This window comes from Zosterops lateralis (genome assembly GCF_965231275.1).
Source record: "Zosterops lateralis genome assembly, chromosome: 1".
Taxonomy (NCBI): Eukaryota; Metazoa; Chordata; class Aves; order Passeriformes; family Zosteropidae; genus Zosterops; species Zosterops lateralis.
Window position 1 is genome coordinate 26,920,646 of NC_139762.1, and position 27,877 is coordinate 26,948,522.

General features: G+C 36.7%; 1 protein-coding gene across 5 annotated transcripts in view; it reads left to right on the forward strand.

Moving 5' to 3' along the window:
* The window catches only part of UMAD1 (UBAP1-MVB12-associated (UMA) domain containing 1), a 77,927-nt gene extending 50,287 nt beyond the window's left edge, over positions 1-27,640 (forward strand). For all 5 annotated transcript variants that reach the window (XM_083871934.1, XM_083871933.1, XM_083871937.1 and 2 more), the window contains 2 exons: positions 8,971-9,056; positions 25,880-27,640. In XM_083871934.1, coding sequence (XP_083728060.1) covers positions 8,971-9,056; positions 25,880-26,137 — 344 coding nt within the window. In that variant the 3' untranslated portion in view covers positions 26,138-27,640. The remainder of the gene's footprint in view (positions 1-8,970; positions 9,057-25,879) is intronic.
* Positions 27,641-27,877: the final 237 nt, after the last annotated feature.

Below are 27,877 nucleotides of genomic sequence, written 5' to 3' on the forward strand. Positions count from 1 at the left end.
AACTTTGTTTCAGAATTAGTGGGGTTTCCATGCCTCTGAGAGGATAGTAGCACTTGGGTATGAAATGATTATTACTTCGGAGATTTCTCATAGCCATTCTACATAAAAGTTACCTTAAATGAGTGTTCTGTCCTATTATCAATTCTTCTCCCACAAAGTATTAACTTAACTTTCTGGTATTTTCAGAGTTTCTAGAAGACATGACAAGAAATTCATAACTAAGATGAATGTTGTAGGCAGCTGCTCACTTGAAGGGTGGTTATTGGGATGAGGCTGTATGTGATCATGGATTCATCTCAGCGCATTGTGGGACAAAGATAAAAGTGGCCCTAATATGAGTCGACTGAATGATCAATTTGGAAATTTTTAGGTGGGATTTTTCCCCTCTTCCTCTTTATTAAAAAAATATTTCTTGTTTCAAATACCGGAAATACTATCAAGAAAATAAAACACAGTGTTCCCTGGAATAGTTTATCAAGTATCTCCTTGAGGATTTCCTAGTTCTTCTACCCTGCTAGAGCAGCCTGAGCATTTTCCTGCATTGTTACAGTGGCCTCCCTTGTCTTCCCTTCATTCCCAGTGACCAACCACAGCAGTATTTGCCAATTGACCAGCAGGCCAAGGATAATAACAGAGCAATGGGCTTTTCCTTCAGCTGGGGAACTTCCTCCTTGTCTCTTTTTACTACCCAGCTGCAAATGGTTATATTCTGTAAATGCTAAATATCTCCAGATCTTCTCTGTCTGTGCCAGTTTCAACCACATTTGACAACATTTTCCTACATTATCGAGGACAGAAGATTGGTCATGTAAATATAATTCCATAGGAAACCAGCTTAAATTTGCATTGTTTGTTTTCTAACATAATTTACATTTATGTAGCAAGCTTTATATGCAAATATCAGGCTATCAGCACCTCAGTTTTTGACAGGCAAATAATTTTAATGCATATTGGACCCACTGAAATGCAAGATGCACACTGTAACCAAGACACTGAACAGGCAAACCATGCAGCAGGTTTTTTTAAGTGCTAGGAAAATCTCTGTCCTCATCAAAATGGGCTCCAACATGTGCTGTTTGCTTTCTGGACAGGATTGCCTTTAGAACCACATCATGAATGAAACAGGAGGAAGGGAGTTCTAATGTTACAGTTAAGTGAGGATGCTAAAATAATGTTAATTTCATAGTGAGAAGTGGAATATTATAATATATATTTACCTTTGAAAAACAACTGAGCCTGTCATCTGAGATAGGTCTTATAGGTTGGATTAACTAGTGACAAGGAAATGATGCTGCTAAAACATGTTCAAGGGAAGGTTGCTTGCCAGTACTACTCTATGTGAGCTATGCTATTGTCTTCCTATGAGTTTGTTGTTATTACTGATGTTTCCCCAAAGCCTTTTACCGTTCATCAGGAACTGAAGAGGTAAAGACTTCTATTGTTTTGAGATTAAACTTTTTATCATGCTGACAAGCAAAATAAGAAAACTCAGGAAGGATTGTGAAGATAGTGACTGTCTCGTTCTCTCAGAAGTAAACGAGAGAAAGTTAGGCAAGAGAAACAGAACAAATAAAGGGAAACAATGTTGTCTTTATCTCCCTCCCTTGGAAAAGCAAATAGGATCTAGTGGGAGATTGTAATCCTGGAAGAAAATTAAGCTTGCAAACTGAGGCTTCTTTTGCACTCATTGCATACCAGCCTATTGATACAGCAAAGTTGGATTATATGAAGTGTAGACATCTTCCACTGCAGATTTGAGAGCAAAGTATGGATTATATAAATTAATATTAAACTGTTCTAAGTATCTAAAATTTTAAGAGACTTTCTGATTTATTCCTAGTCTTAGAACAGTGTACTTGTTCTGTGGGTTGATTGAGCTGGTCTAGATGACTGTGACAATCCGGTATCACTGAGTGATTATGTCTAAAATAAGAATAGAGCAAAACAGTTTATAAAACTTTTCTTTTCAAGAAAGTAGATTAAATGGTTTGCTTCCCCAGAAGAGTGTGATTCACTTGGCCTTGGAAGGTTACATTTGTTTTGATGTGAAGAGGAGTGGCTTAACTAACAGATGAACTGAATAACAGGAAGATTTAAAGGTTCTCTAGGAATGTCAAGAACTGTGACTAAAGCATGAACAGACTGGCCTATGGCATCTCATCTATGCCTTCTAGGCAGATTTGCTGATTTTTTTTTATTTTAGGGCCAATGTTCATGATAAATACCAACATACAATAGATATGCTGGGGGCTTATCCACACAGTATCAGTTGAACATCGGAAGAGCAGTGAATAGTTCTGGGGTTTCCCTGAGGCACTGGCACACACACACTCAGATAAGCACAAATCTTTGGTCAGAAGTCTTAGAAGATATACATTTCTCTTGTTTAGCTTTTTCTTTCAACTTGTTCCTTATAAAATGACTGAACATGTCATAAGCCCTTACTTGGATCTATATTGTTGATGCTTCAGTCCTAAGGTTGTATTGAGTAGCTGGTAAGTCACATCACTTGCTCACTCTGATAATACAACTTGATAAGAAAGGTGTGGCAGCATCTAAGATAATGAACTCTAGAACAGAATTTCCAAATAGCAAAATGGAAAAATGAGATCTCTGGAAAGATATGCTGTGGTGGGGGGTTCAGTCTTGTGGTGGACTACTGAGAAAGACTGGCATGCACATAAAAGGGATGAAAAGTATTGCATGGATGCATCACATGAGAAAATCCAAGTGAGATTAATTCAATTCCTGGCATTTCTTTGTGTTTGCCATAAAAGTCTCATAACTTAAAACCAAAATAAAATAACATTTCATCATGGGGATTGTGGCTCATGGACACATGAATTCTACAGCTTGCTTTGAATGTGACTATGAACTTGGAGGTAACAGTAGTTTCTTTCCCTTTGAAGTTAGCCATGCACTGAACTGGAGGTTGGACTGGTGTGATCTCCAGAATGTCTTCCAGCCAAAATTTTGCCATGAAACTTCGGCTTCATCAGCTTTCTGAAAGAGTTGGGCACCTCTTAAAAGAGAGCTTTTTCAATGGAGGTCAGAGGAATTGGAATTCTACAGTGGAGTAGTTGGAGATAGAGTTAGATCTGAACTCTAAGGGTCCTTTGCTTTTGTATTCAGGAAAGCTTTGAAAGAAGTGAAACTTTCAAGAAATTGGAAATATAGAAAAGCACAGAAATAAAACACTTTTTGCAAACTTAAAAATATGTAGATCTGAGATATGGAAACTCTATAGGACCCTCTAATCCTCTCATATTGTTTTTCTATGGCTGTCTTCTGAGAAGTTTTTGTTTGGGGAGACAAAATTTTTCATAGGGAAGTTTTTAATCTATGGTTTCACTGTGATCTTGACAATGGGATGCAAGTTGAGAAGACCCTGACAGAATTGTTTAGGAAAATGGAGATTCTACATAAAGATTGCCTGGAGAAGGATGGGATACCAAAATCAGACTGGGAAGCAATGTGGGGTGCCACTCCCATAATCTTCAATGGCATGTGCTGTAGCTGGATTTGCTATTCTTCTTAATTGGGAAAGGACTGAACCTTGTTGCTTCATGTCTGCAAATGCAAAACCATTCAGGGTAATGTTTACCTTGTTACAGTTTCCCCCCTGCCTTTTACAAGTGTGAAGAAATCAGTTTAAGGATTCTCCTTGTGGGGTTTATATAGATTTTTCTCGTGGTTCATCAGGAGAATTAGAGAAGATACTGTTTAAGTTCTACTCTCAATCAAGGATTTATTTGTAGGACCTCTTAAAGCACTATTGAAACTCAGTGTAAGACTGCCAAACATTTACCAGACTTCTGCCATAGCATGGACTTACACAGACTTCCTTCTCACTCACCCTTATGCAGCATAAACTCTTAAACTCTTGTTTTGCTGGAAGTTGCAGCTGTGGAGAATCTTTCTGCTGATATGTTGGGTTTTTTTAGGGGATATTATTAGCTTGTTGAAATGAAACTGCTGTTGATATGAAAAGCTTTAATATGAAACCAGGATGAGGTGACCTGAAACTAGAATGACTTCATTGTTTTGCCAACTATATATATTCTTATAAGGCTATTATGTCTTGGCCATGTACATGTGGAAGATAATGAAGATTAATATGTAGTTTTATAGCACTAATACTAGACAGAGTGATAGTCCCACTTTTAAGAAAATGGAGGAACCAACTATTTATTCATCAATGTCCCCATCTGTGTCATTGAAGAGGACAGCACTGGCCAGTGCCTTATTTGGTTCAGATGGATCACTGAACGATCTGTTGATCACCAATGGAAACTGTTAAATTACTTACAGCTTATTGTGTACAATCCATTCAGGGCGGATGGAATAGATGATTTTTAAAGTTCCTTTCCAACCAAAACTATTCAGTGTTTCTGTGCTCATTAGCAAAAATTTCTAAGGATCTTCCCTCTGTCTTCCCTGTCTCCTGTTAGTTGTCTTGATCCCATAAAATCAGTACAGTTCTGTGTTTATGGTACTGCCATCAAGGTTCCCTGGGACCACCCCGTGCAGTCCCCAGCTCACTCACTGGGTAAAAACTGGCTGGTAAGTGGAAGCTGTGAGACCCTGGAAGTGAGTGCAGAGAAGCAAGCAGGGCTGGAAGAGACTGAGCAGAAACACATTTCATCCCTGGTGGAAGACCTGGAGGTTGAGAGGAGAGCAGGACTTGAAAAAGTGGTGCTATCAAACCCCTTTGCATGGAAGTGTGATCACAGGAACTCCCAAATTGCAGATGTTCAGAGGGAATTACAACACTTCTCAAATACCTCCTGAGATTGAAAACACTGTTAGTATTGATGGACTGAGGTTCTGCTAGTTTATCCTGGAGCAGGGTAACTTAAAATTGCTGTGTCTGACCTTTCTTCCTTATCTCAGGGAGAGAGGAGAAGATTTATGAGTAAAAAAGAGGGAAAAAAAACTGTAGTAAAACCTTGATGCTTCCACAGAGTCAATCGTCTCCTGTTTTCAGATGTTACTAATCCTCTCTTAAAACTTTTTGTCTTCTTTCTGCCAAGTAGAAGCCAGAATATTCTTAGTTCTTGCCACCTCTATGCAGGATATAGAAGATAATCACAGGTGACAAAGAGTTAAGCAACTAACCAAAGTATAATGGAAAATAGCTGTCTTCGTTTTGAAGCTGAAGGTGACATTTGAAAATCCATGTATTCAGTAGCTAGTTACTGCTTGCTGTGTTGTACATGCTTCAGCGTCTCACAGGAATTTTGCACAGACCAGGCCAAATGGCAGTCAATATTATAGAAGACTCTAAAATACATTTACAATTGGTTTTAATTTATTAAACTGAGGGTGGGCTAGGCTTTTAAATGCTGTCTGTTGATCAAGAGACTACACAGCTTGAGGTTAACAAAATGCTGGAAGAGGAAAGAGTATAAATAGAAACACCACTTCCTTGTTGAGTAGAAGCCAAACTTGTGGGTGAACCTTTCTATATGAGAGTTCACTGAGGTCCAGATAGGCAGCTGAAAGCAGATTCCTGAGGACACCAAAAACTCTGAGTTCTGAGGGAGGATATACATAGTACATCCTGAGGACTGGGCTAGGTATTTCTTTCCTATGGAACACCTGGCTGCAGTTCTTGGAAAAAGATACCAGTGGAACTTGGAGAATGTTGGTGTAAATCCAGCACCAGCTTAGCAAAAGGAGAAACGTATGTCTGACCTTTCAGTGCAACACTGATTATTTGGGCCTGGAAAAGGCTTAATATAACTTAAAAACAGCCTCCCAAGACTGAGGATCTGAAATACAAGCTTATCTGGACAGTAGGATAAATACGCTTACTACTTTCTCTTCAAACTTTAAATATTTTCTCAATGGTAAGGAAGGTAATATTTTACAGCAATGAGCATGATTATTTTTTTCCTGATAAATTTTCCCAGCAATGTACTGCATATTACAGATTATGCTGCTGATATTTAAACCATATTACATTGCATGAAATGCCCTTCCTTTCTAATTCTTACAGACTTTAAACAGTATATGTCATCTTTTTGATATATGACTTAGATTCATTTTTAAGAGAAGTTTTATGACTGAAATTTGCACAATACTTAAACCAAGTAATATACGAGCCAGAATCTAAGTGTTTTTTAAAATAAATAATTTCGTCTTTTATCTCCTGATTAAAATACAGCTTTAAAGTTGCCCTAGTTCAAACAAATTAATTCAAGAAATCTTATGGCCTATATTTTTACAGGAGTTTAGGCTAGGTGATAACCATGGTCCTTCTGCCCTTATCCATGGACATATTTGTAGTTCTGATGAATTTCAGTTGACAGGTATTCCTATATTTGGCTTCTATAAGAATTTGTGAATTTTGGGAGCTGGATGACAAAGTTCTAAGTAAAAAAATTCATTTCTCTCTAAATGAGTTACTCTTATTCTTCCTCTCTTGTGATAATTTTTGACCTTTTGGTCCTGGTTACAAATGAAGACTCTTTTCATCTTAGAGAAAACTAACCACAGGGGGAAAGTATATTCTAGATAGCATTAACATACATGAATTGTGTTTTCTTTGTGTTTTTTTCATTAAAAAAAACTTCTGAATGCTTTCTCAGGAATGGTGGAATGGTTTCTAAGGACACGAAGTGGAACATTGGTTCCTGTGTTTATTGAATCCCTGCTGTAACTTTTTTCAGTATGTTTATGCAAACACTCAACTTCACCCAATATGTCCCATTGGTACTGACTGCCCACACAGCTCTGCCCTTACACACTTGGTGAGTCATTTCCCAACTCACTGCAGTCTCCTAGCACCTTCACAAGTCCCCATCAAACAGCTGAGCTCCCTGATGCTGGGAAAGGGTATCCTGGGGAGTCTTTTCTCCTGCACTGATCATGGAATGTAGGACTGGAGTGGAACACAAAAAGGTCATTCATCTTCCTTGACTTGGCATGATTGAAACCATTCACAACAGATGTTTCTTCAGCCTATCTCTGAAGTCCTTTTGGAGATTAACCACTGTTAAGAGAAACCACTTTGTTAGATTGTTTAAAGTGCTTTAGTAGCCTTACTCCTGGAGAAACGGATCTAGCCTAAAGTTGGTACAATTTAAATCTGTTTGTGGTCTCATCCACAGCCAGTGTACCAATAATATGCCTTAGTGCCCTCTTCTTGTATCTGTTAACCATTTTTACATCTCCCTGAGGCAGGGTGCATTTACAAGGCTAGTAATAATTTTTGTTTGCAGGCCTCTACTTCATTACAAATGTAAACTAATTGTTTAACATTAGTGATTTTCATGACTGTTATTTACCTCGTTATCTTATAGATGCTTACAAATTGTGTTTTTCAAGGTACTGGGAGTGAAATGGAAGATTAATTGAATCTCCATTTCCTTTATTCTCCCACACCCTTTTTTTTTTTTTTTTTAATGCTCTCGTGAATACAAGTGCTTTGGAGTATTTTATGCAGAGAATTACTAGTTTACTGAGAAGCATCTTTCAACTCCAGAAAAGATCTTGGAAAGTGTAGACATTAATGAAATTAATAGCCATCAAAGACCCATGAGAAAGACAATGATAATTTGCATACAATGCTAGGAAAAATACTTGGGTATTAAAAGCAGACACAAAACCTAGATATTAGTGCTTGTTTTCATTAAGAAACTTTACCAAATATTGCATTGTACTTGAGGGATCTGACCAGTCAGACCTGAGAGGCCATGACCACATGGAGCAAACATGCATGGACCTGGGTGTCATTGGCTTTTCAGCCTAACTGAGCACAGGCAGAAGCTGGCTGCCATTTCCAAAGGCTTCTGCCTGGTGCGCTAGCTCTGAGTAAACCTCTGGAGAAAATGGAACAGGGGAGCCAGAGCCACTGGTTTAGCAAAGAAGTTAAACTACTGTAACTTGAACCCTTTCATTTTGAATTGTTGCTGCAGGGCTTTTAAAGATGTGGACTTCCAAAATATGCCATTACAGAAGGCAGTATGAATTCAAATAAAAATAAAACCAAAATTATGTAATTCATACTTTAATCTTTTTCAGTTGCCTGCTCTTACAAACTGTTTACTGACTAATACTAACAGCAGAAGGAGATAATCTGCAAAATCTTTACAACTTCTGGTACAGTTTTTCATTGACAAAGAAAATTGGAGAAGATGGGATAGGTGGATGGTTTTTTTGCAACATCTGAGAAACAAATTCTGATTTGGGGGGATTTTTTACCACCTCTACGTTTTAATAAAATTGATAATGTACCTTCTTAAAAATTAATGTGAAAATAATCTTGTCTCTAGCTTATTGCTATGATCTGCCCATCTTTAGATCAGTACCAGATGTAGCTTTTGGGATAAACTGAATTGTGTCTTCTCGGTAAAATCCTGGGCAGAGGTAGCCCCGTGTATGCAATAGGAAGAGATTAGTGCTCAGCCTGCCAAGCAGCCTTTGTCCCCATACAGTCAAAACCAGGCCATTTCTCAGAATGCTTTGTGTCTCTTTCTGCACTCATGCACAGATACCAACTGTGTGGAAATGAGACTACGAATGAGGATAGAGTAACAATGCTTCTAGCCCGACATTGGATTGTGATGTGATAGATGCGCGCCTGGTATCGCCTTTGCATACACAGTCACACTGCTATGTACCCCTTGCTAATTACTAATACTTAATGGTCCCAAAGTATGCAAAAATAGGGGCCCTGCTTTTTTCTTTTCTCCCTTTTTTCCCCAAGAATTTTTTCCTTTAAATAACTGATAGAGATTTGGTCCTGGATTTTGCAGATCACTTCTCAACTTTTTCTCTTTATGTTCAAAATTTCTCAGTTCTCTCATTTTCTATTATATTCAAAATTGTAAATATAAGTGTGGCAACAGACTTCCCTTTTCTCAGGGTATAATTTGATTTTAGGAAAACTGAAGAGGTTTTCTTATTCTTTGTAAAATATGAAGGATTTCAGTGATTTAAAAGGGTTTTTTTTTACTCTGGTAGGTGACACAGCTGATGATCAAAGTAGAAACTCAAAGGATAAAACTTCATTTCCAGAGACCAGACCAATGTACAGTCAACCTCCACAGGTAGGAGACTTTTCTTTATGCACACATGATGAAACTTTCATAGCAGCTTTTTTAAGAAGCGTGAATGTCCTGCAGAAGCTGGTTTCACCACATTCACATCTTCCACTGGCTGAATGACTCTCAGCCTTCCTTGTCATCTGTCATAAAAGCAGCACTGCTATTAATTAGATGGCAATAATACCAAGCCCACTGCTGTGGATTTGAAAAGGAAATAGTAGAAGGCTGGGCTGTATGGTATTACTGAATATCTTATTTTTATACTTGAGTTGTGCAAGCATGAAGCTGTAGGTAGAATGTTAATGAATTGCATAGAAGCATTAGTGTGGTGAGTAGCGACAGCAAATGTCACACATTTACATAAGTCATCAATTTCCACAACTACCATTATGGGTAACATGTAAATGTGTGAGTATAATAGACTGCCTTTATTGTATGTTCCCTTTCTGTTTCTCTACTGCCTGGCTGTAAGTCTGAACTTCTTTCTCTTTGTTTTATTTGATATTTGATACATGTTTACAGGTAAGGGGTTTTCAGAATATTTCTGCATATGATGTACATATATCTCCTTCTCCATGTACTGTGAAAATGTTTTTGTACCAAATATGAGCCTGTTTTCCATTGCCATACAGTTTTAGACATTTGCAAGGTGACTGAAGATGTTTGGCTTAGATATTTCTTGTGCTTTTGTGGTGGTTCATTTTTTTTGCTTATTCTATCTTGTCTCTTTTTTCCATATCTCACCTTTGTACTAACTGTCTATCTGTCTATGTCTTTTCAATGCCATTTCAATATTATTGCTAAGTCCCTCGGTATAGTGTGTGTGCATGACAATTTTTCTGTCTCAAAGAGTGGTCTGTGTGTATGTGTGGCCTGTAGTCTTCTTTTTTAATTTAAAAATTAAAACTCTGTCCTATACAGAAATCTTTAATTCATCCTAAGTAATGAGTAGTTTGCCTTCTGATAATGTGAAAGTATGATTTTTTTCCAACCAATTACAAAGTTTTAGTCTGACATTTAAATCCATGCACATCTGAGCCAGCGTGTTTTGCAACTGAAGTCCTGCAGATCTGGGAAGTATAATGAATTGATGTCGTAATTACCTACTGGACAAAAGTAGTTTCCCTTAATGTGATGTTCTTTCTGGGGATGGAGAACTGCAAGTTACTGCAGCCTCAGTGGTTTGTTCCATTCTGTAGAATTTCAGGAAAACAGAAACTGGTATAGATTTTAAGTTTATGAGTTAGAGAGAAGAAACAAAGTTTTCAAAATAAAATAGCAGATATTACAGTGAAAATGAAGCAAAGATTTATTTTTACCTTTCTATTAAAATAGTTATATGTCACATAAATACTCATATGAACTGGCTTGTGACAGAATCAGTTAAATGAAGATCCAGCACTTGGATGTATTTAGGCAATTCATTCCAGTGGACTTCATAGTTACTCAAAGGAATTCTCAAGTTCTCAAATTAGGTAGAATAATTGCGATTCACAGAAATTAAATGGATAATTCTGGCCATTAAGAAAGTAATATTCCTCCTTGCAGTGGTGAGTATATTTTTGTAAATTCGTGGGAGAACTTTACCAATTTAGAGAAACTTGAAAAGCATTGTATTACATATTCAACATGTCACAGAGACATAGAACATCAATTGAAATAATAACCTTGTTAGTATAAAAACACAAATTCTTGATAAACATAGAACAGTATGCTAAAATATAGTTGTTACTGCAGAGTGGCACCTGATATTTGTCATGCAGAACTGAACAAGAGGGGATTTATTTTATCCACTAGTTCATCATTTTAGTTGCTGGAAATGTGCTTTTATTTTTAAACATAAACTTTTTCACTACTTATTAGATATAAACTTCGAAGAACATGAAAAGTGCTTTTGAAAATGTGATTTAAAGAAGAATGAAGTAATACTTGGTTCGTGGATTTTCAAAGGGGAAATGAGAGTTTGATTTTTTGAAGAAATTATCTTCTGGGGTATTTTTTGGTAATGGCTATCATCTTTGGAATTTCCCACTTTCTTAGGTACTATTGGATTGGTTTGCTGTACAACCACTGACTTGTCAAGTGCATATATTTGTATAATCTTGTATAAATTATTTAAACTAATACACAAATAAAAGTTTGCATCAAGATCGTCTTGGTGCAACTAAGAACATGTAACAGAACCTCTTGCACCCTCTGCCCTTGCAACCCCCCATACCACAGTGTTGTTTTCAGCTGTTTGGATATTGCACGCATGGTAGGGGAATTGCAGGTAGTTAAAAACTCCTTGGAGGAAGGCTGTTCTCAAAGGCCAACTTTAACCCAAACATTTTGTCTTCTGCTTCAGTCAGAAGGTCCTGCTTTGAACAATCCCATAGGGAGTGTCCTCTCCATCTCCACGAGGATGGACAGTGATTTGGGAGGGTCATCTCCTGATGCTGGTCCGTCCTAGGGGGACGTGTTGTCCAGCAGGGTAATGAGTGCTCTGAGCCTAATCAGGCATGTCTGATCCCTCTGAAGTTGCTTCAGGCTCATGAACTAAAAGTCACACACACATTTAAGTGCTTTTCTGGATTGGGTCCAAAATGGTTAGTGCTCTGCAGGGCTGAGAACTTAGATTAGTCTTGTTAGTGACTAAATTAGTAAATTAGTGCCATGAAATACAAAGCTAATTTTAACTGCAACACAATCAAAATAGAAAGAGACACTGGTTTTATTTTTTTATGCTTGTGATTTTTCCATTATTACCGTACAATTTCCAGATAATTCAGTCTTTATCTGCTTTCATTGGGAATTTGAGGTTATAGAAAATAGCATAATGGAAAGGTTAGTTTTGATATATGAACAATACTAGAAACCCCCGTAATGTGTTGGGGTTATTTTTGATAATGAGCTATTCCATTGGTAAAGCAAATTAGTACAACCATGTATTTTTGCCCTACTGTGAGAGCAATTATGTAGCATATCTATTAGGAGACATAAAAAATATTTTTGACAGATGGTATGGCTTTGAATTAGGATTTATGAAGATTATTGTATGTCTGGTGTCCAGGACACCTGGGATTATTACATTGATGTAAGAAGCAACAACAAAAAAAATTGCATTTCTGGTAATCGCTACAGTGTTTTGTATCTCCCTACTGTCACCTTAAGAAGCAGTTCATGTTTATTTGATCTTGCACTTCTGGATAATCTGACATGCGCTCTTTAGCCAACAGATGTCAGCAGATTTAATGGGGGAAAACTGGATCAGTAAGTGTATTAAAATAAACTACCAAAAATGAAAGCCATCTTTAGATTTTAAATTAGGATTTTTATCTTGCTGTGTCTTCTTTTTTTTTTTTTTGTTTTTCCTTATAGTCCTACTTCTCCCTTAAACACTTAATAGTTATTGCCTTCTATCTAAGGAGCTTGTTATACGTTTTCTAGGGCAAGAGAGAATCCCCAAGGGATTGCTTAATCCATAATTATCTAATTTATATGTTGTTGTTACAGCCACTCTAATTATATACCTTGCTGTGATTCTTATCATCTTAGGACTTAGTTTTCTTTATGAATTGTAATAGTTCTGCTATGATTCTTGTAACCTTTCTTTTCATAATTTGCTGTTAAAAGCTGAGAACATAGCAGATAGAAACCCCACGGTTCCTGAAGTAAATTTCAAATTATCTATGATTTTAAGCATATAGAAACAGGTATGCACCATTTTAGGCAAGTATCTAAATAAATTGGGATTTTTTTTTTTAATGTCTGAATTGGCATTCACTCATTAAAGTCATCCTTTATACAGCTTCTGTGTAAGGATTCTGCTTGGATGTAAATAACAGTTTCCTAGACATCTGGTATGAGGACATATGAGTCAATTGAAAAGACAGAAATACTAGGAAATATAAAATATCAAGGAAGAGATAATGGGAGTTGAGAATCCACAGAGTAGGGGGGAAAAAATTTAATTTTTTTTTACCCTTCTAGTGAAATTAACAAGTATTGCTGAAGTTGATAGACTTTAAGGATATCCTGTAGAGCAGTTCAGCTGATATAACTCCAAGGCATGAATAATAATAATACTGTTATCTTTTTTTCCTTTTTTTTTTTTTTTTAATTAAAATTCATTGCTTCTATCAGACCTATTATTGGCTGTTTTTTTTTTTTTTCCTTAAGTTTGTCTGTCTGGATTATTTTACAAGTTACTGGAAAAGGAGTTATTACCGATTATGTCTCTGTTCACTTATTGACTCTTGGCTTATGGTTCAGGGGGTCCCATATTTAAAATCTTAACAAGGGTATTCTGAGCTATATTTGTTGTATCAGTTTAAATTCCCTACATTTACTTTAGAGAAAGTGGTTTATATTTCAAAATTATTTTAATCACATTATTTGTGATTAGTTTGCTCTCTTTTGACAAAATCCAGTATCTATCAAAAATGTTGTTGCTTAGCTTGGTGCTTTTTTGCCTTTTTTTTTTTAAGTTCTCATAAGGTAGAATTCTACTCATGGCCTGGTTAGACTAATTGCTTGTCATATGTCATATTAACTCTAAGATCTTCTTTTTTATATATTAAACCCTTAAAGCGTGTTGGTCCATATTTTCTCTCTTAATTGCGTATGTAAGCAATAATCACTTAATGAAATTATCCACTCTTAGAAGGGACTGGAATAAGACTGTCTGCAGCAAGTCATCAAGCATGTACCATCAGAAGAAAGATCTTATGTTTAACTCAACTATCATGCATGATCATAAGCTGTAAGAAGTGAAGTTTTAACATTACCTTTAAATAAGAATGACTGTTGTTCAGCCTTAGCAGCTGCAATGGACATCACCTTTCTTATCTTCCTTCATCCTTTGTGTGTAGTAAATAGCTGGGACTTCATTAGGAAGTCCATGTGCAGCCACAGATGGAAAGTACATATGAAGTAGAGCTGGCATATGATAAGAAAGGCACAGTATATGCTTGTGATCTTACTGAAAATGGCAGTAAATAGCTCTTTCAGCTAAAAAAAAAAAATCAAATATTGTATATTACATCTATTACATGTTACAACTATTAGATATTTCAGCTATTATTGTGCAATAACATATTTACTTTGTAAAGCTTCATTATATTGTATTGTTCATATTGCTATCTGTTACATAATTTACCAAAATATTTAGGAAGTCTTTTCATTCTAGGAAGATTGCCAGAACATGTAGACCAGTTAGCTTCTGTCTGCCCTTACTGGACATCAGCTGGACAACTCAGGGGAGGGTTTATATACATATTATGTATAAATACATTAGGTATATATACATGTATGAGAAAATCTGCTCCTCATGTCATAAAGGATTACTTGTAGTAGCCTCACAAACAACATTTAATAAACTGCAGCTTGTGCAAGCTATTGACCCAGAGTCAACCAGTAAAACCCAGGGTGTCTTGAAAGACTATCACCTTGTAGAGTTTTTCTCAGTTCTAAAGTGAATAGCTGGACTTGTTTGTGTAACATGATACACAACTGGAGTTATTCAGATACTTAGTAATCACAGTAACATCATTAATACTATGTCCATTGTCTTTTTTTTAAAAGGAAAGCATTATAGTTTTAGATATAGGGAACTTGAGTGGGAATTGAGAGATGTGAATTGACGTGGTTGTCACCAACTTCCTCTCTGAACTTAGAAAACAGTTTGTTTTAAAAAAACGCAATGCATTGCTGTCTTACACTTTTCTATGGCACTTTGCAAGTGTGAAATACTGTTAAACCCTTTGTGTAATTTCAGCTGAGATTTCAGTACAAGGACTGAGGAAGCCTTACAGCCTTCCAAGGTGGGACATGAATTTTCTGTCTGGCCAGTAAATACATGTAAACACAACAAATGGATTGGAGCAGCCCCCTCTCCCACAGCCCTGCCTGTGGAGTCAGTGCTGCAGTCAGATTGCACAATTTGTGTTGTTTGAGCAGCAGAAGACAAAATGACATCCTGTAGGGAAAGAGTGACACACAGGCATGGTATATTTTCATAATTCTTTGCCTATAGATAGCAAAGTATGTACCCTCATGTAAAAAGTTCATAAAATAGTGTAATTGGCCTGATTTGCAGCCTCTTCACTTTAAGAACGAGGCTTTACTAAAAGGGACATATGCACCAAATGGTAATCAAGGCACATGTATACAGGAGCACACTCTCTATGTAGTTTGGGCAAAGACTCCTGTATGTTTGATTTAATTGCCTGCTTATTCAGTTACATTGATTGGTTATTTGTAGCAAGAGATGCTCAGACTAGGTGCTCAGATGTTCCCATCACATTTTTCAGCTTTTCTCTAATTTTGGGATCTTCTGACTAGCTTAATCCCAGAAAAACTACTGTTTATCCTTTATCTCTTCCCCAAATACATGTGGTTTGACTAAAAGGCAGTAATACTGGTTCACTTTGCTGCTGTCAACAAATTGATCAGTTAGTCATCCTGCCTCTCAGAGCAAACCTTCTGGGCTTTCCCAATATTAACATTGATCTAAAATGCAGTGTAGCTCATACATCACTTGATGAGACTGTGCACAAATATGGTACAGTGATATTTACAACGTGATGCATTAGCACAAAATGGTGGGTGAAAGAGGTCCTGTAGCATAGGGCAGCTTGTTAACAACCACTCTAAACAGCAAGTAAGGAAAAAACCCAATGTCTTTAGCTTAGTTGCACTGCCACTTTCAGAGGGAAAAAAAATAACCAAATATAAAACTCAACACAAATGGCAGTGGGCAGTCCATTTTAATGGAAAGAAAACATGACATGAAAATTGTCCCATTTCAGCCCAGAATGCTAATACTGGAAAAATAGGAATATATTTCTCTGTATCTTCCATCAGTGTTGTTTGATCCTTTTGGTGCACTGTACTTCTGCTGTAATTTTTTGCCTAAAAAAAAAAACCAAAACCAAAACAGAACTTCACAGCTCCTGTCCTTCTTGTGAGACTGTGCTCTGGGGAGCAAATATTCAAATTTTGTTCTAAAGCACTTTTTAAAAATACAAAATAAAATGTAAATTATTTCTTTACAATTTTCTTTTCTTTGCTTCCATAGTACTGCAAATTTTAAGAATGTGTTTCTACTGTTTTAATGTGATTAGCAATACTGCTAGATAAAACCAGATCTTTTAAAAAAGGTACCCGTCTTCCTTTTCATTGCAATCCAATTATTTTCCATCCATAGAGAACAAGGAGGGTCAAAGAGGCCACCTTATTTAAAAGAAGTGGACCAGTATTAGTTCCTTCTTATTTAAATAATTAATTATTTTGCCTTTTGCTGCTCTAAGAGTCATGACACTTTCATTCCTGAATCTGAAAAGCCTGATCAATACTTGCTGAGGACAGCTCAGTCTTGTTGCTGTTTGTAGACTGAAGCTTTTACAAACTGGCTCCTGGTAACCTGTTTACTGAAGGTGGTGTTGACAAGTGCTCCAGTTACAGACTGTTTATGGAGGAAATTAAAGTCAAATACCCATCCTTCCTTTCTTTTACTGACTCAAATCTCTATGGAGAGCACAGGTGGAAAGCTATGTGAAAGATACTTGCTTAATTCTTTTTTTTTTTTCAGCATTAAAATATTTTAAGTTTGTAAACAGGACATATTGCTAGTCTTGCCACATGCTTGGAATTTAGGCAGCATGAAAAAATCCTCAGAACATAGCACTTAGTACAGCAATTTTTATTCATGCATCTGTGTGAGAATCCTTTTAAGATCCAGGGCTTCAGTTACTAAACAAAACTCTTGAAAGCACAGCTGAGGACGTTGCTCCAAGGTACTGCTGCAGGAAGACTGACCTGAGTTCAGACTAGTAATTCTTTGCTGTTCCCTCTACTTACCTTCTTTTCTGAAAACCAAATCCAAGATAATGTTCTTTTCCTTTCCTCTGATAGAAATTGTTATTCCTCTGTCTTTTTTCTCTGATTGATATTGACATTCTAGGGAGATATTTCATTGATATTGCTGACTCTCTCATGTTACTCAAGGAGAGATTTCCTTTCCTCTTAAAAAAACCCCAGACCAGCAACAAAACAGCCTTCTGATCTACACTTTCCACAGTTGCTCTAATTTGCTGGAAAATGTACTGGCTTTATTTTTGTGTGCAACTATGTTTGCTAAATATTTTTTTACTATTTTTTATGTTTAATTGCCAAAGTTCCTTTGTTTTTGGTGGACAGCTTTTTGTTGCATTCAGATCCTTGGATTTTCACACGATTAGTACATTATGAGAGAATGCAATATTAGCCCTCATTTCAGAGGTTCTGTTCCATGGGCATCTACCATCTCAGAGAAGCTGTCATCTTTTTCCTGTTACCCTGTTGGAGCTTCTACAGTAGCAGAGGTTGGGAACAAGAGGTCGGAGGTATGAATGCAAAGACCCAGTTAGTCTAAGCTTCTGCTGTTCAGGAGATCAACCTCCCAAAAGTGTTTAGGATTTTTTTTTTGCTTGAAGCAGTAGAGAAAATACCATACCTTGTTGTGACTAAGTACATCCACCAAATGTAGCTGCTAAATTAGAACAGATTATTTAAATGCTGGTTTTAATTTTAATTTTTTTTAATTATGCTGGTAAAGTTTTATATTAAATTAATGTCTTAGTATATTCTCCAACTACGTTTAAAGTTAGTTATCTGAGTTTTGAATTACATCATGAATGAAGGTAGCAGCCAAATAAATGTAAAGGCTTTTTGCTTCTGGATGATATTGAAGTTACAAAACAAATCCATTATCAGCATTTATCAGACTTGCCTGTTCATTTTGCAATATATTGACTTGTCCTTCACTTCTGATTTGTGGTGGTGGAACACAGTGCTGGATGTCTAGAGCTGTGTGCATATTCAATTACAGTCTGGCTTGCAGTTCACTTACTATAGTAATTTTTATTAACTTTTTAATTTTCCAGCATACATGCTACAGGAAAAAGGGAAAAAAAAATCTGGCCTAGTTAATAACATTTCCTGGCAGTGGCAGAAGCACAATATGTTAAATATTGTTCATGTTGCTTATTATTTTGAGATCTTTGCTATGAATAGCTTGCATAGTACTTTGAAGGAACAGGAGATCTAGATAAACTGTTCCTTGTTGAACCCACACCCCTGTCATTCTTCTAAGATAATTTTTATCACAATAATTATGTCACAGAAGGGAATGCACTGTAAAGATGGTGCCCAAAAACTTATGGGCCTCCAGAGAGGGATGGGGAGGCAGCAAGAAAAGGAATCCTGCTATTGAGGGGGCATAAGTGTTGATACAGGTCTTCAGTTATCAGACCCAAGAATGGTGAAATAGGTTGGGACAGAAGGAAAGATAAGAGCATAATTACTTTACTTAATGGTGGGAAATTAAGCCTTATAATTTTTAATAAAGTTTTTGAATCTTTTCTGCTTCCTTCTTATTCCTGCTTTTATTTAGGTTTGCAGTCTTCTTTTCATGTTGTATCTTATCCCTGTTTGTTCACAATTTCATAGTTTCTCATTATAGATGCCCACATTTGTGATGTTTTGGTTCTCTCTCTTCAAACAATTACTGAATAGGAGTTAGGAATAAAGGAATAAAAGTAGGAATTAGAAATAAAAATATCCTTATACAATTTTGGTTATATTAAATTCAATATATTTGCTAAATTTATCACTAACCCTCCTCAAAATATTTCCCGTGATGTATTGTTATAGGGGATTGAGTAAAAACAGATCCTTCATCTTGTACTAGTTTGAGTTTGCAAAATTGGTAACAAAGAAAATAAGTTTTTTTCTTCTAGGATGACAAAACAAGGTAATTGGTTTATACACTAGATTTGAAGTCTTTTGCGGTACTTTAGAATACTTTTCATGGTAGAATTGCATCCTATAAGTATCTCATAAATAAAACTCACAGGCATCTCTAGTATTTACTAGAATAATTAAGAAAAATAGGTCTGTTTCTGGGAAAAATCCTCTTTTTTACAGAAAGTGTAAATTTTTTTAAATTAACACACTTTAACTGTGGAATGTTCAGAGTATCCAGAGTTCAAATGGCAACCTTGCAGTTCTCCCCCTCTGCAGGGGTTAACAGTTTTATGGCTGTTTGAGAGGGCAAGAATCACATCTAATTACAGCAAGTTTATTCTGCATTTACACTATAGAATTGTTCTAGTAATTACACTTTTCCAGTTGCTTTAATGCCAATAAGGATTCAGAAATGTACATCACTATTGATACTGAAAGTGTGGTTTAGCAAAGATTTCCCTCCTGGTCTTTCCAGGCCAAGATACTCCATGAGGAGCTTTGCTGTAATAAAGAAAAACTATATAATGTCAGAACCTCTTTTCATTGTTTCTTTAGGATTTTTTTCTTTAAGATTTCAGTGGCATTAACCTGACCTTGATTCCATTCTAGTTTAGAAACAGCTGAAAAGCATGCTTTAGAGGAGAAAGAAAAATACCTAAAATGTATGTAAAAAAATAACTAAAAATATTCTTAAACTCTTATTTTAAAAAAATTAGTTCTATTTTACTCTGAATAGCAATATTGATAAACTTGTACAGCTAGCAGGAGCTCTTTAAGAAAGACAAATTACTGCTGTATTACAAAATTAGAGTTATAAGAAGCTTGGAAACAAGAGCCCAAAGCAAATGGGGAAGCTGATTTCCACTGAGAACCATTCTTGCTTTTAAAAGCCTCTCCAAGGACTCAGTGTTAACCCAAACCTTTCAGCCTGTAGGTCTGCCCTACTGCAACCCCTGAGAACACCAATCCTTGGGCACTGCTACAATCCCAGACACTGTTTCTCTGATAAGAAAGCAAGCAAGCAACCAGAAGAAATTTGGATATAGCAACAAGCTACTTCAGGGTCTCCAGCACTTCTTATATCTAATTTTGCTCCCCCAGCTAGGAGTAGCTTTTCTCTTGTGTCTCTGGAGGGGAAGGCTGATTAAAATTTCAAGTGAACCATGAGAGAATAGCAGCTCTGATTATTCACATGTGGTTTTCTGAAACCACAGGGCATCTGTATTGTACTTGTCCAGGTGGGTTTGTTCCTTTCTTAGAGTTTTGTAAGGATGCAGATCACATACTTACTGGTGTGTTTCAGTGTTTTTTGTTAATGGTTTAGGTTGGGGGTTTTGTGATACTTGAAAATTATCATGTTGTGCACTTTCCCCCCCATCAGCAAGGTTCTACTGATCCTGTCTGGACATCAGAAAGAATTTCTTCACAGAAAGGGTTGTTAAAATTGGAATGGACTGCCCAGGGAGTCATGATCCCTGGAGGTATTCAAGGAAAGCTTGGACGTGGCACTCCCTGCCATGGTCTGGTTGACGTGGTGGTGTTTGGCCATAGGTTGGAATCACTGATCACAGAGGTCTTTTCCAACCTAATTGATTCTGTGATTCTGTTCTCATAGGTTAAAATTTTGAATGCAAACCTTGTGAGTAATTTTTCTTTCCTCCTCCGTTCATCTTTGCAATTACCATTTTTATTTGAAAACTGAATTGTTGTCATCAATGGAGATACTCATTCCAGAATTTCTACAAATTTTCTAGGGAGGTCCAGTGAGTACCTTAAAGCATCAACCAAAACACATTGGAGAAACATTCCCATATGATAATTTCCATTTCTAGATAAATCAGTAATTACTGCACAGTGCTAAATAAATTCTAGATACCTTATGATTCACTATTTCCTGTAATACCACAAAGTTGTGTGAAATAAAGATAATTCTTTACCAGCAGTCACATAGCAGGTGTCTGTCATATGTATTATATTGCTGGATATTTACTAAATATTCTGGAACACTGAAGATACTGGTTTTTTCTAAAGAAAAATAGGTCTGTTTCTGGAAAAAGCCCTCTTTTTTACAGAAAGTGTAAATTTTTAAAAATTAATCATTTTTGATAGAAAACTTTGTTCAAGGGCTTGGATGATAATAACGCTGGCATTAATCTTTGATTCTCCTTCAGAGCACTGTAAATCTAGCTTCCCAGTACATTGTAAAATGTGTATTTTTCTTCCTTATGAGACTCTTGGCAAACTTTATGGTTAATACAAAGACATACAGCAAGTAAGATGTTTTTTAAAACAGCTGAGAAACATCTTTTAACAAAGAGAAAAAAGGAATAATTTACTTTAGACAGTAGTTTTATATTTTGTTAGTTTCAAAATAACATACTGTTTTCAGAGCATGATTAGTATCTGGTGGCCAGCTACTATATATATTTACATAGTGTTTCTTCTGTTCTTTTGGATTGCAAACCAAGAATACAGAAGACACCTGGCTTATTTGAATTAAATTTTATTGTCATAATTTATGTAATTTTTACAAATTTTTTTGACTCTTTGGTGTATGGTTAAATGTAAATCAGTGATCTTCTTGGTCCATTCAATTAATATTTCTCATAACAGGATTGTGTGTCATAGCATTTGGCAGTGCTTAGTTTAGCTAATGTCCAGATAATATGCTCTGAATGGATTGTATTCTGGCTAAGTAAGTTAGGCATTTAAGTAGAAACCAGTGTGACTAATGTGCAATATCAAATTCTCTAGGACTTGCAGTTCTATATATGCTTGAAGAATGCATGCATAAAGCAGAAGCCATTTCATAACCTTGACCTCGGTTGCATCACATCATTTTGTGCTGGTGCTTGCACTGGAAGCAGCGCGGGTGACCTCGGCACTGATGGGTGACTGATGTTCTCTGCCAGAGTGCCCAGTTCTTCATCACACTACCTGAAAACCTGCTGGGGAGGTTGGCTTCAGCAAGGCCTTTTCACTCTTGTGGGCTCTTCAGCATAGGCATGAAATACATGTTAGCCCATTTAAAGGATATCTTCATGTTTTGGAAGCATAGAAGCATGTCTAGTTTGAAAGGGTCTTGCACAGGAGGCCAATATCTAATTATCACTACAGGAATGCTCAGAAACAGCTCTGCATAGCAAAGGGCAGTGACTGCCTGTGATGACTGCTCTAGGCAGAACTGAAAAATTACTTGTTACCTGAATTCTTCAGGACAGAAACATTTTTCTTCATATAAATAAGTAATATAAAATATGACTTGTTATAAACAGAAAAGAATGCGAACTTTTAAAGATAATTAAAAATAACTGTTTTTGTGGGAGTAATAGTAGTGGATTAAATGTGAAACTGAAATAGAAAATCTAGACTCCTTTTACATTTATGTTGTGAATTCATCTTGTCATATTAGGCCCAGGACCTTTTCATGAGGGGTTGAGTAAACTGAGACCTGAAGACCACTGGAATTAAGATAAGATCATGGCATTTGTTAAACTGACCTGACACTTTCCTTTGTTTCAGACTCACCAGTACTATGTTTATGTCAACCATTTTGGGCTTTCCTTATGATACTGTTTTGACTAGTCAAATAGTATCATAACCTATTAGACTGTTAAGAACTTCACTGACAGTACACAGTGATTGGGTTTGGTAAAATGATGCTTTCACAGTAAAATAATTTTTATGTAAGTCATCCTTCCTAACTGGATTCTTGCTTTCAACTATGGAGTAGGACTTGGGAGTTAGCAAAGCTGGTCCTTGCTCCATTACTGTCAGTACATGGTATCTGCTGTGTACAGAAAGGGTTTTAATTTCTGGGTCTGCCCATTTAGCACCGTTCTAACAAATGTAAGGTTTATGGAGGAAAAAAGATCCAAGATGCTTTGTTCTCGCTCTGACTTTTTTTCCCTTTTTGAAGTTAGCTTTGCCACGTGATGCTCTAATTTGTGTTGTAAATTGTGTTCACCCAGCTTGGGGGACAATTAAGATATAAACAGGTGTTCATAAAACTATAATTTGCCAATCAAAATAAACATTAGACCCTAGGGATTTCTGATTATCATCTGAATGGTGGGAAGAGTACAGTGATTGAGGGATTATTTTTCCCTGAAATGTGGGAGAGGAGAGAGGCAGACAGGTCTTCGAAGATCTAGTTTAATTGATTCCTAGGTGTAACCCGGTTTTTGAGCTGGGGCTTTCTGGCTTCCCTTCAGAATATGGAATAATGAAAGACAACCAAATACCAGCACCTCAATAAATGATCCACAAGTTCTTTCTTTCAAGAGGGAATGTAATAAATTCATGCAGAGTAGAAATTAAGAGAAGTTTTAAAGTTTACAGCAGCAACAAATGTAAGGACACACCTGAAGTGTTGTGGGGTGTTCTTTCAGATAAATATTAACATAAATAAATGTTCTGTCTCTTTGGCAGTGTTCTTAGCAAGAGAATATGTCTGTACCAGAAGATGTTTATGACTTTTGTTCTGATACATACCTTGGGCCCTGGCAAGAAGGAAGACTTCTCTCAAAGTGTTAGCAATGAGCAGCCATAGAAGCTAATACCTCTTAAAGTGAGAGCTGATGGTCTTCATCTTGGAGATAACTATGCTAATTAGGAAAGTACAAGGTGTTTTAGTGTTTTCCTGAACTTATAGACTTACAGTACTATTGCCCATGTTTTTTTGCTCACAGCTTGGTAAGCTGGAATAGGAGAACTACACAGGCTATTGTCCTGACTTTTCTGCTAGCTTTCCTATTTTCCTTGTCCTCTAAAGGTACCGGAATCAGTAAGAAAAGCCAAAAGAAATCTTCTCTATCATCTCTTGCCTTTGCTGTTGCATGTAGCATTCTGAAGAGTTGTTAACTACATCTAAAGATGAAGAACTGAGAAAAGGAAAGCCAGGGAAAATAAAGAAATATCTGTAAACTGTAGCTGCAGGAATTTTGTAGTAACAGACATACCAGTATTACAGTAGCATGGGGAATATTGCTTCTCTTGTGTATTGGATCATAACCAGTAAGGTTAGTAACTGTATGCATCAGTCATTCCTTTTAATAAACTTAACCTTCAGAAATTTTAGATTATTATCCTGCGACATGATAGTAACACATCTTGGGAAGTTTATCTTAAGCCTTAGGTTTCAAATCAATGTGAGTACAAACAAAAGCTTCCCAGTGAGGATCCCTTTCAGAGTGTGCAGCACCACTAACCCTTGTGTCCCAGCAGGCTGTGGAGGAGCACGTGTCCTCTGCCACCCAAGGCAGGTACTGGCTGTGACACAGACTGGCGAGATTATTTGTGTCATTTTTGACTCATTGTTGGCAGGTTAATTGAAGGTTTAGCATCAGTTTATCTGTCCTACCAGATGAAATGTTGGGTTGTGTAAGGAATGACTAGTGCTCAGGTTGCACTTGTTGTTCCAGGCAAAGCCAGTCCTTCCTTTGGGAAGAAGATGGCATATTTTTTCCCTGGCTAAATACTCTGGGCAAGAAAACAAAGCACTCACCCCCACCCCACCACCCAAACTGTTCTGTCAGACGGCAAGACCCTCAGGTTCTCTGGGACATCATGATCTGTGATATTTGACTTCAGGTCAGGTCTTGAGCAGCACAACACCCCTAAAAATCATGGATGCAATCAGTCTCCCATTTCATTCAGGATCAGGTGAACACCAAAGTAGTGTTTAAAGCTTTCAGTGCTCTTCCTTCCTTAATAGCTGTGTAAGCTTTGGGGTTTTCTGGCTGCATGTTGAATATGGGAGATTAAAAGGAAGAAGTCAGGACTTCATCAAAGTCAGAAATTCCTATCCGTGTTCATGGCTCTGACATGACTTGTTAAGCACTTTCCAACATCCTACTGAATATGTCTGTATGTGTGCTGATACAAAGTAGAAATCCTCATAACTAACATCTCCTTCCTAGAGACTGCAGAATCATTGAGTGTTTTGGGTTGGAAGGAACCTTAAAGATTATCTCATTCCAACTCCCTTGCCATTACCGGGGACACCTTCCACTAGACCAGATTGCTCAGAGCCTGTTATCAGGAACATTATTATGTTCCTAATGAGAGGTATCACTTTGTATAGGATTTTATTGCTATAAATAGTAAAATAAATTAATTTGAGTTCTAGAGGTAAAGTAAGTAGTATTTTCTTTGTTCTTAAACCAGCAAAAGTATCAGGATAAATACTTAGTAAGGTCATATTGGTAGGTCAGGATCAAAGCTTGCAAGTCGATTGGGTTCAACATTATTCTCTAAATTGTGTTGACTACTTCTGTATGGCAAGTTTTTTATTTCCTTGTTGGTTTTGGTTCTTGGGTTGTTGGTGGTTTTTTTAAGTTTTAACTGTGTTTTTCTATAAAGAACATGTTTGGTACTGCATATATTTCCCTGTAATAGCGCTTACCAGCCAGTCATGCAATTCTATTTCACACCGGAAAGCAACATCATTAATCCTTGAAATAACTGGGATAGGACAGTTCTTTATGATGAAAGTCATGCTTTTCTTGGACAACTTCTGGAAAGGCACAGGAGAACAAAAGATGGAGCTTCATCAGTTTATGAAACGAATTGTATGAAGTAATTTCCCCTAAACAAGACTGAACATAATGACAAAAAGTCCCATGAGCCTTATGGGTTTCATAAATGTAGAGTAATGTTGGGTAGCCTGTCTGAGTTCAAGAAGTGTTTGGACAACACTTTCAGGCAGATGGTGTGACTCTTGGGGTGTTCTGTGCAGGGCCAGGAGTTGGACTCAAAGATCCTAATTTCCCTTCCAATTCAGCATATTCTGTGTTTCTATGATCTCAGTAATCATTACAAAGAGTCTTTTTTTTTTTGTTTTAGCCTTAATTCTGGTTGACTGAGGCAAAGAATTATATCAACATGTATTAAAAACTTCTATTTTAGATCTACCTAAACTGAACTCTGAAACTGCTTTTATTTATTTCTTTGGATTTTTTTGTCTCCCTTTATTAGTAGGTCCTTGTGGTTCTAAGTACAAAGCCATAGCTGCCTGATTTGTAGTGTGTAAATTTCTGTTGTTCTGTTCTCTTTAGATAAATACAGGGCACCGGTCACAGTTGACTGTATCAAGCACAGAGATGGGAAATCAAAGGAGTCAGGCTTTGGAAAGCAGCCCTTTCATGTCAGACCTCCTGAGCGACGTCCCCTTTGCCCTCGCACCACATGTGTTAGCGGTGCAGGGCACCCACAGTGACGTTCCTGACCGGCTGCTCACCTACGACATCAACGATAATTTATCAAGATTTTGGTATGACTTTACGCTTGAAAATTCAGTGCTTTGTGATCCGTAATGTTCTCTTTATTTTTTCTGCCTCTGTCAAGAAACAAGTCTTAATGTGAAGATAAAGACTTACTTTAATTGACTTAATATTTTGGAGGCCTGCCGTTGGTATATCAAATGGATAACTTTTCACAACTGTGATACATTTCTTAGCTTTAAGTGAACTATAACTTAGTACATTAAATATTCCATTTATTTCCAAAGAAATCAAGCAAAAGTGTTTCACCCTCTGTAGGAGACTGGCTGCTGGTATCTACTTCCAGCAGGTAGGCTGCAGACACAAACATTTCATGACTTGGAGAGGAAGTCTATGTCTCAGCTGTTTTGTTATTTCAATTAGTTACAAAACACATAGATCCTGTTACACATATTAAGATCACCTCTTGATTTTGTACAGATAGAAACCAATATTAATGCTAAAGCAATTCTGCTCTGCACTACTGGGCAGAGAGCTTTTCAGTGAAACCAAGTTTTAAAACTCAGAGTTAATTACAAACCCTTAAGTAATCATTAAGACTTAATAGAATTAGTTAAACTTACCAATTTCAAAGTGAAAATCAGTTGTTTCCTTCCCTTTTCCAGTAGATGGTATTTTGTCTGTCTCATTTTGTGCCTGCCTGGAGAAGTTATCCCCGCCTGCCTGTTGGCTGCTGTTTGTTCTCATTACCACATGTGTTCCTGATTTATATACAGATCAGCTTTTCCATTTTAACCTCTTTGCCCCCTGAAGAAGGAAATCTCAGGACACGTACTTTTAATGGTCACACCCTTCTTTTTTTAATTTGTGTGCCAGAGGTACAGATGGCAATGTTTAACAACAGGAAAACATTACATTGTTTCTTATCCAACTAAATTAAACTGCTAAATACCTAAACATGCGTTCTCACAGACCACTGTGTCCCTGCTCACAAGCTTTGAGCATGTTTTTGCCAACTAAGACCAGAGCTGCTGTTCCACCAGCAACAGCTTTCTGATGTCACATCACGATTTGTGATGAATAATGATCTGAGGCACACACTTGTTTTCTCTCTTGGGGTGCAATACATATATTGTGCTAAATGTTGGTGGATATTTTCTTATATTTTTATGCTCCTACACTCTTGTGGTTGCTTAAAGTGCATATATTTTCAGACTTGGATCCTCTTACAGTATTTGAGATAAATACTGTAAAATGATGAAGAAATTACGTTGTGAATATGTCGTAGGTTGTTAAATACTCATGGTTTAGATATTTTTAAATGTGCATATTTAGTATTTTTGACAGCTGTGTTCTTAAATGTTTTGAAGTTATTGTTTCAAGGGGAGTATCTGTGCTGCATCCAATAAAATGAAGCCAAGTAATAATGAGTTATTTTTTATATGTGAGAGTTTTTATGTGGTTTCACCGATATTGTTTACTACAGCTCTGACCATTCAGCTTTCATGGGAACTCAAACTTGGAAATTCAGTTTGAAAATCTTTTCAGTGTCATTTAAAAATTAGTGTCCTTCTAATAAAATATACCACAGTCTCATCTGATGGATTCTGTGTGCTGTGTTGGTGACTTGCAGTGGTTTAGGTGGCATCCATGACACTGCTTGGAGAATAGTGTGGCTGGAAACTGGGAAGTACTCAGGCCTCCTAGAAGGAAGAATTAATTTTTTGAAGTTGTTCAGAACTGTTTTGTTTTCAGAGTTTTTAATTAACACATACTCAAAGCACTAAAATAATTTTCATTATTATATTATATCCAGCAGTTAAAAATTTGATC